The 13,605-nt window shown below is 31.6% G+C and overlaps 1 protein-coding gene across 1 annotated transcript; it reads right to left on the bottom strand.

Moving 5' to 3' along the window:
* Nucleotides 1-1,518: 1,518 nt before the first annotated feature.
* On the bottom strand, nucleotides 1,519-5,258 carry LOC111303867 (E3 ubiquitin-protein ligase RSL1-like). Its single transcript, XM_022900344.2, has 3 exons — nucleotides 4,430-5,258; nucleotides 2,671-3,440; nucleotides 1,519-1,969 (listed from the first exon to the last, which is right to left on the bottom strand). Exons 1-3 carry the CDS (start codon nucleotides 5,243-5,245, stop codon nucleotides 1,786-1,788), a joined length of 1,770 nt encoding a protein of 589 aa, XP_022756079.2. The 5' UTR covers nucleotides 5,246-5,258; the 3' UTR covers nucleotides 1,519-1,785.
* Nucleotides 5,259-13,605: the final 8,347 nt, after the last annotated feature.

Raw genomic sequence — 13,605 nt, 5'->3', positions numbered from 1 at the left:
TTTTGAGTAAAGAGTTTTAGGAGTAATTGAGTTTTGGGTTAAGTTTTGGGTAAGGAGTTTTATGAGATTTTTCTCATTTTAAAAGTCTCACAGTTGTAAAGATTTATTTGTTAGTGGATTGGGTTTGGGGTAGGTTATTTTGAGTTGGGCCGAACCAAATATATTTGTGTTCTTATTCTTAATTTGAATGCTACTGCGGGTACATGTGAAGAAATGATTAAAAGGGCCGTATTTGCCAAAGAATTGGGAGTTCCCATCGTAATGCATGACTACTTAACATGTGGGTTCGCTGCAAATACTAGCTTGGCTCATTATTGCCAAGATAATGGTCTACTTCTTCACATCCATCGCGCAATGCACGTAGTTATTGATAGACAGAAGAATCATGGTATACACTTTCATGTACTAGCTAAAGCTTTACGACTGTCTGGTGGAGATCATATTCATTCTGGTATTGTAGTAGGTAAACTTGAAGGAGAAGCCATTTTGAGTTGGACCGAACCAAATATATTTGTGTTCTTATTCTTAATTTGAGGTTGCTATTTTGTGTGTGGGTTCTGCGTATCGATGTTGTTTTTCCCAACAGAGGAAATAGAAAATGGAATTAAATGTATTTTACTGGCAACAAAGATAGTAAAATATTTGCTTCATGTCTTTATGTAATTCCATATCTAACCAATCAAACCTACAAAAATTTAGATATAAAAAAAAAAAAAAAAGAAGGAAATTGACAATACCTGCGAGAGCAAGAACAAAGACGAACAAGATCACAAACCAAGCATGCAAAGGATCCTTATCTTCAGGAACCAAAGTACTCGTTAAACAACTTTAATCTCCTCAAAACGTTGTAGTAAGGAGCCTTAATTTTTCAACCAATGTAATTAATCTCCACCAAAAGAATTGTCAATTTTCCAATTCTTATGTTGGTTAGGCACAAGATGAAATTAATCTAAGCCATTATGCGAGATATATAGGGGGGAAAAAAGGAAGTTGGACTACTAGGTTGATGTCCAAAAGAGCAGGTGTTAGCAATTTGACTTTCTATATGCTACTTCATACAAGAAAAGCAATACCTTTGAAAGCAACCATCAACTGAAAACATCTGTGCATCAACAATATCTACAAAATATATCACATGTCTCCTCCAAACCCCTTCCATTGCTAGTTTCTGCAGGCCATTCAATCTGAGACTGAGAGACTACAGCATCTCGTGCTAGCTTCAACACAAATTCAATATCATTACGTGTCACAACAGATGGTTGGAGAAAAAAGTAAATTTCTTTTGTAACGGAATATGAGGGGGTCCAACGTAGACTGATTTAAAATTTTGACACAATCTTAAGAGAAATTAAACTTTAACAAATGATTCATATATTGATTTAAAATAAAATCATTACCAAATGATTGTCTTTTGCGCATTAAAAATTAGATTTCTAATGGAATTTATGTTTTTTTATCCAATTTATTCACAAGCGTCTCAATCTTGTTCTTACGTATAATCAAAATGGGATCAATATCTTTTAGTTTAACTCATTTATTAAACTGAGTTTTAAAATTCTACTTAAAAGTACAAACCACACCGATTTGATTGCAACCAGAGGACTTCATCCCACATCATCAAAACAGCTGAACTGTACCAAACTACCAAGTGACTAATACAATGTTTATGCAACACTTCCAAGTTATACACATAAATGGTCCGACAAGTTACCAAACTTGCAATTAGCCAAGGAGAGGGGAAGGGTGAGAACTGAGAAGGGTAGAGTCAAAACCAGTTAAGCGTCCTCAGAAATCGAACCAATCTTCATCAGAGTCTTCTAGGTCTTCCTCTTCCTCTTCGTCTTCCTCCTCTTCATCGGAGTCTAGATTTTCATGCCAAATGAAATTCTCTTCCCAAAGCGGACAAGAACAAGTTGCCTTTTTGTTCTTCCACTCAGCCCCACAATTATAACAAAACTCGTGCCCACATCTGCAAAACAAGGCAACCATGAAATGCAGTTTTTATTAGCAAAACACAATAAAAACAAAAAATTAAGTTAGTGGATACGATTTGGTCATAGCTGTCAACTTTAAACACAAATGGACATATGACATGAAACATACGAGAGATTGTATGTGAGAACGACTGAAGAAATGACTCCATTACATAGTTGAGTAATATAATTTGCTTTCAGCTCCTATGAAGGAAACAATGACTTATAATATACATCCCCACAGATGAAGAAACAAACAATTAAACTATGTACTTTCTCTGAAGTCCCAACCTAGAAGCACCTTTTTTTACTTCATTGCAAAGGATGCAAGAATTTTATGGGCTTCAATCTCAGCATGCTTTCAAATTGAAATTTCTCATCCCATCATTTGTAAAAATATTTCTAAATAATGTGCATATCCCACGATTGCCAACCACAAAATTTAAACCATTTATGTTATATTCAAGCCAATGGTGCAAAATGTTGGGAACTCAGACTCATGACGTGATCTTCCACCACAAGCACAAAGCCTTGCTTTCAAGTAGCAACCTCTGATGGCATTCTTAAACCCACCCACCCATCCCACTCCGTTTCTTTCCCCTTAAGTTGGTTGTGAACAAACTTGAACTTGGTGGAGCAAAATATTTTAAAAACAACAAAAATAAATTAACTAAAAACCATAACCAGAACAAAATACCTGCAAGTCATGTGGTAGCAACCCTCGGAAAGTTCTATCATGTGGTTGCACTTCACACACTGGCGCCACAAATTCATTGTTGCAAGTGACTTCAGCTTAAGATCTTCTGCTGGGGGATGAGGATTCTTTCTTTTGAAATCTTGACATGTCATGTTACTATGCCAAGGAGCCTTGCAGTTGATACAGAAAAGGCCGTGACATTTCAGGCATTTCCTCACTCCAGATCTTTCAACTCCAAGTGCATCTTTAGCGTATTCAGAAACCTCACTTCTTGACATTAAGGCTGAGCACCTAGGATATGGGCAATAAATTTTCTCTGTGACAGGAACTGAAGCTTCCTTTATTCGTTGTTTCAATATCTCAATCATTTTAGAGGTCAAGAATTTTCTACAGCTGTCAACAATAAGCTCGGACTTACAGCCCTCATGAGGACATTTGGGCACGATCCCAAGAAGCAACTTCACCTCCACATGCTGTTTCATACAAGAAAAGCAGTATCGGTGCATGCACCCATCGACTGAAAACATGCTCCCAAAATCAGCATCTTCTAAGCAGATAACACAATTCTCTTTCACAGTCTTGCCATGGTTTTGTTCTATAGGTCCAATGATCTGAGAAACTATTGCTTCCCTTGCAAGTTTAAACGCATATTTAATATCATTACGGGCAACAAGTATGGGGCTGCAATAAGTAAATTTTCCCTGAAGAAGTATTACTTGATTAACTAAAATTGAAATCTTCCTCTGCTTTGATGGCCATCTCCTAGTAACCTGTATTGCCAATTACATCACGAACAACATTATCTTTGCTCTCAAATTTGAAGATAAAGGGGTCTTATAATTAGTTTTATTTAATTATAATGCATTTCTACATTTAAACCAAAGTATGAAGTTCTTTCCTTCTATGACATGTATATCTGAAATTTCTTACTTAAAGATAATATGGCCCACGCTTAAGCCACATTATAACTTGATCTCAGTTGAAAGCAGTAGACGAGGTTATACCATCACATATGAACAAGACAGTAGCTTGATATGTGTAGAACCTATGAATCCGATAAAAATGGCTAAATAGAGCTTTGTTAATGCTTCAACATGACACAGTGGAACAGTTATCTAACAAGGCATGAACTAAGCTCTTCAACGAAACCCCAATTATCTCCTCCATTTAAAAGTTTTTCCTCCAGCATACATCATATCTCACTTTTCTTTAATTTTCCACATATTTTCTCCAATTTAAAATCCGAATACTTTGTTCTAATTTGTCACTTGTCTTGTTTTTCTCAAACAAGATACCTACCACCACACTCTTAATGCTCCTGAAAGAATATAGTTCATTTGCAAGCACATCTGACATATCACACTATTAAAAAAGCCAATAAAACATAAACTTAAATGCACAACTTTGTAAGCCATCCTCATTCATCAATTCATTAGTTCAGCTCATTCACCATAGTCAAGGTCGATTCCAGCATTTTCACTAGCACATCTACTTACCCAACAATTAATAAAAAGTGAAGCAATGACTAAACTCTAACCTGTATAATCCATATATAAATGGAAAATGACACATTCAATTATTTAAAAAAACTACCACTATATACTTAGATAATTAATTCTTGAAAGTACTTTTTTGTTTTTTTGGTGAAAACCCATGTTTTAAATTTAGCTTGCATAAGCAAATGAGCAAGTATAAAAAATAACATGCAAAAAGGAACGTAAATATAGCAAATACTAGAAAAAGAAGTAAAGGAACTTACGTATTGATAAATGGGATAGTAATCACAGCAAAATTGAACCCTGTTAAGCTCCAAAGATAAAGCAGCATTAAGCCCTTCGATCAACGCCTTAAGCTCAGCCGCTTGTTTACTCAACCCAACGCCAATTAATGGCTTCTTGATTTCCAAAATCAAATTATCCCTAAAATCACAAATCGCAACTCCGATACCCGCATAATTCGATTTCTCATTCTCAACCTTTTCTTCACTAATCAATCCCTTGAAGTAAATACGAAATTCACATTCGTCGTCTTCGTCGTCAGAAGCGACGTCAAAGCCCTCGTTTTCGCTGTCGGTTTCTTCCAATCGCAGTTGCTTCGAACACCCTTCCCCGAACGGACGTTCAAAGCAATCGCCCCACTCGGCCCATTGATCCTCGGGAATGCTCGCTATCCGACGCGCGAATTTCTCGTCGTGGACTCGACGCGCGAGGTCTTCCTTAAGTTTCTGGGTTTCGAGGAGGAAGCGTTTGTGATCAAGCGATTCTTGTTGGAGTTTGGAGAGTTCTTGGGATGTTAAGGAGAAGACGGTGTCGTTTTGAAGGGGAGGTTCGGGAGGGGCTGAGGGTTGATCCGGTGGTTGGGAAGTTTGGAGAGAAAGGGAAGCGGAGAGGGCTTCTTGGAGTTGAAGACGGAAGGCTAAGTCAAGATCGGACTCGAGCGAGTGGGCCGCCATGAGCTCGTCGTGTTGCTGGGAAAGTAAAGAGTGGAGGTCCTCGGGCTCTGGGTTTGAACCACCCTCTCCGCTCCCTGTCGTTGCCATTAACAACAACGCGCCGATGCTCTTCCTTAAACTCATTAGTCCTTCACTCGGAAGTAGACGCCGGCCCACCGAAGATTAAATTGGAGCTTCTATGGGCCATGTTTTGTCTACAGTATATTTTTATCCAAACCCAACTTAACTTTTTTTTTGAAATATTAATTTTTAAATTTTATTTAAATTTAAATTCTAAACTTAATTCAGTAATCGCACTTAAAAATCACATTTAATAATCTAAGATTCGAAATATCAATATTTTACAATATTTTTTTATTTTCAAATTTCTTTTTTCTAAAAATATTTAATTTTAATTTTAAAGTAGAATTATGTTGATATAAACATTTTAATTAATTTAATAAAAATCCAGATTTAATGGAAATAAGATGAAAATTCAAACATCGGCGTTGATGCATAAGCTCGCTCCTTTAGATAAATACCAATAACAGTTTTGGATCCGGCCCATAAAAGAAGCCTAGCCTATCTACCTTTTTAGGCTTAAAAGAGTCTAACCCAAGAAGAGGGCCCTTTGGGTCGTTGGGTCCACTATAAATTGAATTTGAATGTACTTACTCTTTAAGATATATCTTAATCAAATTTTTATGTAAAATATAATGTGAATTTAAAAATATAATTAATTTTTTTTAATTTAAGTAAATAATTATATTTTGATTTAAATTATCAAATTTGAATGTAAAAATATTTGATATTATTATATTAAATACTAAGAAAAAAATATAAACAATTTCGAATCCGGTCAATTTTTTTTTAAGTAAGTGTGAGCAAAATTGTATAAACAATAAAACAATGATAGTCTGGTCATTATCTCACTGATTGATACTTGATTGATCTATTAATTTTATCTGTTAATTAATTGTTGAGTTTATCTAGTTTTGCAATTATTTCTCAGTTTAAGCCCTAGTCATTAAATATAATTATAAGTTTCAATCCAATCCAAATATATTTTTTTTACGAAATTACATGAAATCAGTGAAAATTATTATAATATAATAATATATATAATATACATGATTTCAAGAAAAAAAAAAACAATAAATGAGCTAAACAATTATCAACAAATCAAATAATATATAATTGCATGAAACTGATCCTATGATGAGATTTAAATCAGAAATTTTAGAGCCTCCTCTAGGGTCTCAATGGTTCAAATTAAAAAGCATATATATTTTAGTAAATTATTGCAGTGGTCACCGAATTTTGAAGCAAAATGCTATTTTGATTCAAAAGTATTTTTTTTTATTGTAAAAAATACTAATTAATTGGTAATTATGTTAGTAAACCGTTATTTAAAGTGTTAAATGTTATCTGGCAATTCATATCTAAAACATGTTATCAATTGGTGACTATGTGTATAAGGAAAGACAGCATGTCAGTTACAGTTAGGGACGGCAATCAAATTCATTCTCGACGGATTTTGGTCCGACCCGATCCTATGTGGTCGAATTTTTTTTTTAAATTTCGTGTTTCGGGTCGGGTCGGATCGAGTATAGTTAGAGAATAATCGGGGTCGGATATGTCTAAAACTCGATCCGATCTTACCCGACATTATATAAAAAATTATTTTTAATTAATTAATTATTTATTTATTTATATATATATATTTATATAATGATATTTTTAAATATTTATATTTAAAAAATAATATTTTATTAATTTCGGATCGGATCAGGTACAGTTTACATAGTATCCGGATCGGATCGGGTTCGAATATAAAAAAATTAAGTAAGATCGGGTTCGAATTTAATAAAACATAAAGTCAAGTCGAATTCGGAGCGAGCAAAACCCACCTCGAACTCGACCCGATGCCATCTTTACTTACAGTCTTTTATTATAATATTGTAATTAATTATTTGCGACAAAAAATTATGCAAAAAATGTACTAATGAAAAGTGTGAATTTTACATAATTTTTTTTTGTGGTTCTTACGTAATAAAAAACGGATGCAAAAGAAGAATTAAGTGTTTATAAATACTCGGAGATTGAAAATAAAAGAAATTAAAATTTTTTTTCTTGTACATACCCAAAATTTTGTTTTTGACACACTTTTCATAAAAAATTGATAAATTTATTGCAGTTTTGATATATATTATAAGTAGGTACATTCGAAAAAAATCTTAAATCAATCACCATACACAATATTGAATTATTATTAATTAATTGTTTTATGTATAATAATTATAGATAACATGATCCCATAAGAAAATATTATGTGAACTTTTTTGAATACAATTATTTTCTTATTTGAAAAAAAATTATATTATAATTTAAATTAATTTTGTAAAAATGAAGTAATTTATAAAAATATAAAATATTTAATTTACTAATAGGTAAATAACAATTTTAAAAATACTATAATTTACATTGATTTTATTAAAATTTTTTTAATTTTTTCCTTTTTCAAGAAAATTAAATAATAATTTATATTATAATTTGAATTAATTTTTTTTAAATTAAATAATTTTTAAAAATATAAACATAGTTAGTTACATTAAATTTATAAAAATAATTTTCCTTTTTTTTTTTGGTTCTTTTATTCTAATTTCTTTTTTTTCCCCTATTTCCTGGTTAGAGGCCAACTGACAACGAGAAGAACAAAATCCAATCCCCCAACGTCGACTATGACCACTAGAGATGGGGCAACCCCGTGTGGCGGGATTTGGCAGAAGGGGTCAATAGTGTTCTTCCCCAATTAACTTCCCGTAAAGGGTTAGATTTGTTCCTTCCAATGCCAATCATGTACAGTGAAGGACAGCGCAACTCTTCATGGGGTCAAACCAGCAGTGAGAACCGAATTTGGCCTCCTTTGGCAATAACGTCCTCCGCTTTCATTTTCCGTAATTTTCTCTCTCTAAAATGAAAATTTTTCTCTAAATTTTTAAAAATATTTTAATTATAAAAAATACTCCAGAATCAACGTAAAATAATCAAAATATCATTGAAATAAACAGGGATTTTTTCAAATATTTTTTCTTCGTACACATAAATTTACACTGTCAACAGTTTTATAGTTGGTGCTTATTGATAAAGATAACAAATAATCATCGATACCTATTCGAGTAATAAAGAGTTTGATTTTTTTTTTAAGTAAAATCTCGATTTTAAATTTTATAAATAAAAAAAATATGCTTAAGATAATTTATTTTTTTTTTATATCAAACTTAATTTTAATTATAAATTAATTGAGATTTAAAATAATTATCGAATATCAAAAAATTTCAAATAAAAAAAAGATAACAAATAGTTTGACAAAAGTCTTGTTATAATTCTTAATAATCAAATACTAATAAATTACTTTTTAAAATTTAAGGATCAAAATAGTATAAATCTTAAAATTTGAGAATCCCGAGTGTAATTTACTGTCTATATAAACCGAATAAAATTGATCATAAAAATTTCACAGCCTCCTCTTGGGCCTCATTGGCTCAAATTAACGTTATACTTTTCACCATCCTAAATTCAATTTCCAGGTACGCCATCTATATCTCTTGGAAGCAGTCATGCATGGCAAAATTCTTCCAATGGATTGACACACGACGGTCTTGCATCCAGAACACGCAAAACCGACAAGTATCCAAAGATTGGAAACATATATAATTCGTTCAAAACAAAATTAAAATAATGCTAATAGCGTTTTTAACGGATGTTTTTATCGAAAACTCCATTAAACACAGCTTGAAAATCAAAGGAAGCTATCTTATCTGATTGGCAGAGACCCAACTTCAACCCTTTCAATCTTGGTGCTGGCTTGGCGGGAAGAGAAACTAACTCCTAGAAGTGAGCTAACCATATTTTTCAAAGTGAAAAAGTCTTGTCTTCATTGGATTACATCAAATGAAAGAGTCAGTTCAACAACTATTTGTGTCCATTTGTGTAGGATTTCTAACTCCCATCACCTAACATTTCAAAATTTTGTATTAAATTCTATCAGCACATGCAAGAATTTGCTTAGACTAGCTACTTGACTATTTTGAAGTTCTATATCTTGCAGAGTTTGAACCAAACTTTTAGTTCTGGTGTACAGACTATATACAGTGATAAAAGAAGAGAAATTTCTCTAGTTCACCGAAAAATCAAAGAATCTAGTATCGGCTAATTTGAACTCGAGAATTGTCACTAGTATTACTTTACCTTATTTGTATTTGATTTTGACTTGAAAAAATTAACGCGAGAATGAAATACTCAAGTTGTAATTAGGTCAATTGATAATAAACGAATCAAATTCAACTATTATTTTTTTGAATAATTTGATATATCAATTCAAGTATTTGTTTATACATCATATTCAAGGTTAAGTAATTAATTAATGAGTAATTATAAACTTGTTACTAAACCTAAAACCTAAATAAAATATTTATGGTATTCTTTGAGCTTTTACAATTTATATATAGCTTGAATGCTGCGTAATTAGGAGTACATGTGGTCCCAGGAAAGAATTAATTGTTGCCTTACAATAAATTAGATTAAACTGTTTGAAAATGGTGTTACCACAAGTGGATAGTAAAGGCACTAATCAATGAGACCATATTAAAATCGGCTTTAAGAATAAGGGTTTCGAGATTGAGCTTCAATTATAATTAAAATAAATAAATAAATAAAATTACTTAATATATTAAAATTTTAGATAAAAATATTAAATTCAAAACATAGCATGCTTTGCACTCAAATTTATTTTATGCTAAAAAAAATATGATTTGAATCCCTTTTATAACTATTGTACGGGAAGATCTGTAACAACATTTTCTTTCTTGTAATTTCAATGTCGGGCGGGGTTGATTAATGTTATGTTAAACGTGAACTTTTACCGGCAAACAATTGCCTCTGAATTGTTTTAATTGCTTGTTTTTATTTTTGAAAACCTAATTGTCTGTATAATTTGCAGCTTTGATAGTTGACGCTGCCTAATTTGTTGACTCTTATTTTCTTGGTAGTTTTCGTAGATGACGCAGACAGCAGCAATCTGGCAAACCAATAACAAAGCAGTTCATACATATAATAAAAGCAAAAAGCAACGAGAAAGATTTTCAGTACAAAAATCTTTGATTTGTCGAAAATTTCGGGTGCCATTTTTTTTAAATTTCCAAAATGAATTGCTAGCTTTGTGAGTTTCGTTTCAAATTTGAAGCTCTTAGGTTTGAACATGCAATAAACAATTGCTGCAGCCAATTTGGAAGGTCAATGAAAATATATCCACGGGGCCCCTTCCAGAAACACCATTTTCCTTTTACTATAAACAAATATTGAGAGCCTAATTCTTCCGAAAATTAGTTCTTTAATTAAAAAAAGAAAAAATATTATTATATTGTCTACCGAACGATTGACTTCCAAGCATATTAACTAATGTAGAAAAGGGCAAATAACGGGTTCCCACAACCCTATTTTCTTGACTGTGTGACAGTCAAAGCTTTTCTATTCATATTGATCTATAAATTAATATATAATTAATCTATTAACCAAAACTTATTGAATCTATTAAATTCAAAGTTAATTTCAATTGATTCATGTAATTATTTTTAAGAAATAATATTTAACAAATTTAAAATTTAACATTTATAATCATTTTCATATTTTTAAATTATGATTATATATATATATATTAAAAAAAACTTATTCAACCTATTAACATTCTTAAACTTATGAACAGAACTTTAGCGATGATTTTATAAATGACATTATACAAAATAATAAATCTAAATGGAGTGATATTTTTTGGGTTTTTGATTTTAGGAATTATAAACACAATATGGGTGTGATTATTGATTGAAAGATCTTCCTCTTTATTTAAAAAAGTAAGACAAAAACTAACAATATAAGTTCTAATAATATGTCAAAATTTTTTAAAAACTAAAAATAAAAGGCAAGAATACTATTAGAACTAGGAGTTTTGCTTGGGTGCATTTGCTTGATGGCTAGGAAAATTTCGTCTTTGATTTCTTGTAGTACAAAATTGTTCATTTCATCTGTGACTGGAGTTTCAATGGTGTCAAGGATGTCTCCAAAGTGGGAAATTCCTTGGGATTGAAATAGCTAAAGTAACTAGTGGCAATCTCTTGAATTTTAATGTCTCCCTCAACTCATTCACCATTTTCATTTTCCAAAATTTTTATAGTCTTAACAGACTTCCTCCGAGTTGCTTTCGCATGGAAAAAGATGTATGTTTATCTCCCTCCCTTTGCCAATTAACTCGGGGTCTTTGCATCCAAAACAATTCTTCTTTTTCCAACAAATCATTCAGTTACTCTAGAATCCTTTGCTGATCTCTGGCAAGAGTTGAATCACTAGGTAAAAATCCTTTGAACTGTTTTAACTCCATATAGTAAGCTTATCAGTATGGTCAATACTCATAGATATGAATTTCGGATCATGTCATTGCCTAAGTAAACCAACCGTATTTTGCATCTTTTCCATGATTTGATTGCCTGCACTAGCACACCATGTATCTTTGATCTCTTTTTTATAATCATTAATTTTCCTTATTCACCCACATTGCCTCAAAAAAGAAACATCTCTTTGTCCTTCCGCTAACCCTATTAGTTCACTCACTTTCTGTATTCATCGATATCGGACAATGATCACACACTGAAGAAGTCAAATGATATATAGACAACATATGCATTCATCAGCGTGCATGTTTGCGACATTCACATGTGAACCAAGGTCCAACAAAACTCAGATCCTCTAAGCCATTAGCCAGTAGCCAAAGCTAACACGGCCACGGCTTAGATGAATGGACTGCTAGATTAACCAAAAGTTCTCATGATTCTCCTCTCCTCCTTGCATCTGGTTCACCATAAAAACCTTTAATCCTCCATGCTATAATTTTTTTTTTTGTGAAAAGTGCTGGTAATAATTTTAAATATTAGATGAGTATATACATGTTATTAATTAAGTTTTTATATATATCCAAAATATTGTAGTGTGAAAGTATTGGCATACCATGCATGACTTTTCTCTTGAAATGTCATTTTTTAAGACCCACATCCAATTGTTTATATGTGTTTATACATACATATAAGTTTACCCATTTTAATTTATTTGTTGACATGGCATCATAATTTACTTTTTTATAAATTAATTCAAAATATAATCCGTACACCTTCAATAACCTTATAATAAGAGATACATTTTTTCATTATAATATGTAGCTCTCATTGAAAAAAAAAAGAAAGTGATAACTAGATAATAGAAAGTGTGATTGAGATGGAGATATAAACTCTTCAACCAAATAAAGACCCCAATAAAGAAACTCAGGAAATCATAAACATGTAGAGCCAATGATTAATTTTTACGCCTTAAAAAGTTTTCTAAAAGGAAAATAATTAATTAAAACGCGTTCTATTGAAAAATAACATTTTCTTTTCCCAACTGTAGGGAAAATGTTTCATAAATGGATGGCCAAGCAATCGATTATCACACTCACGACATGAGGCTTTAAAAGCTGAATATAAGAATTACTTATGACTTTCTCTCATCACGAAAGTTTGAATTGTGTATACGTTTACATGAGATTTCACACTAACTTAAACTAATTGATTTTGAAGTTAATGACGTATTCTATCTTTAAATAAAAAAAAATCATATTCGTACATGCATGTGTGTGATTCCACCGAGGCTTTTTAGGCAATTGAGTTTGGACTTTCATCTTGTGTGAAGTAAAATTTTTACATAAAAAAGATTTGAGGTGTGTGTGGTTTATATAAGACTTCGTATTAACTCAAAATAATCAATTTTGAAGTTAATGGCCAGTATTTTTCTCTGAAAAAAAATTACTTATAAGCTATGGTCAACACAACAAATTAGTTGACATCATATCAGTTATAGTGAGAAAGAAACGAGCAAGTGAAGTTCAAAAGACTGCGCACTTCGAAACCAAACCAAATCAGACAATATTGCTTGAAAAATTCCACAGCCAAATCTTAAAGCAATAAATGCCGAAGAATTCAAACAAACGAAACAAAATAACTACAAAGAGTGAAAACTTTTGACAAAAAAAAATTATTATTCTATTTTAAGAATTCATATTTAATACATTCTATTTTAAAAGTTTTTGACATATCAACATTATAAATTTTTAATTATCTCAAAAGCTGATATAGGAAGCCATGCTAATTGGACATAGCAAAGGCAAAATGTTTATATGTTGACAACGTCTTTATTAGTTCAAGGTTTTCATACCACTATAAGAAAATAACGTATTAGCGATAGTTTTGTAGTGGCCCTTCACTTACAAACATCGTTAACTTCCATGTTTTTATAAAACTTAAAGCATTTATTATCAAAATGTCACTAAATATTTAAATAACGGCGTTGTTACTTATAAATGCCACCCAAGACTTGATATCAGCGGCGTTTCTCTACTAAAACGTCTTGAATAATCCTCTCTT

This window comes from Durio zibethinus, chromosome 13, assembly GCF_047325235.1.
Source record: "Durio zibethinus cultivar Kanyao isolate XHJ-2024 chromosome 13, ASM4732523v1, whole genome shotgun sequence".
In the NCBI taxonomy this organism is placed as follows: domain Eukaryota; kingdom Viridiplantae; phylum Streptophyta; class Magnoliopsida; order Malvales; family Malvaceae; genus Durio; species Durio zibethinus.
Note: the sequence above shows the minus strand (reverse complement) of the source record. Positions and strands in the feature narration are given on the sequence as shown.

Coding starts and splice junctions, on each gene's coding strand:
- LOC111303867 (XM_022900344.2), bottom strand. CDS start 5,245: ATGAGTTTAAGGAAGAGCATCGGCGCGTTGTTGTTAATGGCAACGACA. Junction 3,441..4,429: donor ACTATCCCATTTATCAATAC/GTAAGTTCCTTT, acceptor TTGGCAATACAG/GTTACTAGGAGATGGCCATC. Junction 1,970..2,670: donor TGCTACCACATGACTTGCAG/GTATTTTGTTCT, acceptor CTTGTTTTGCAG/ATGTGGGCACGAGTTTTGTT.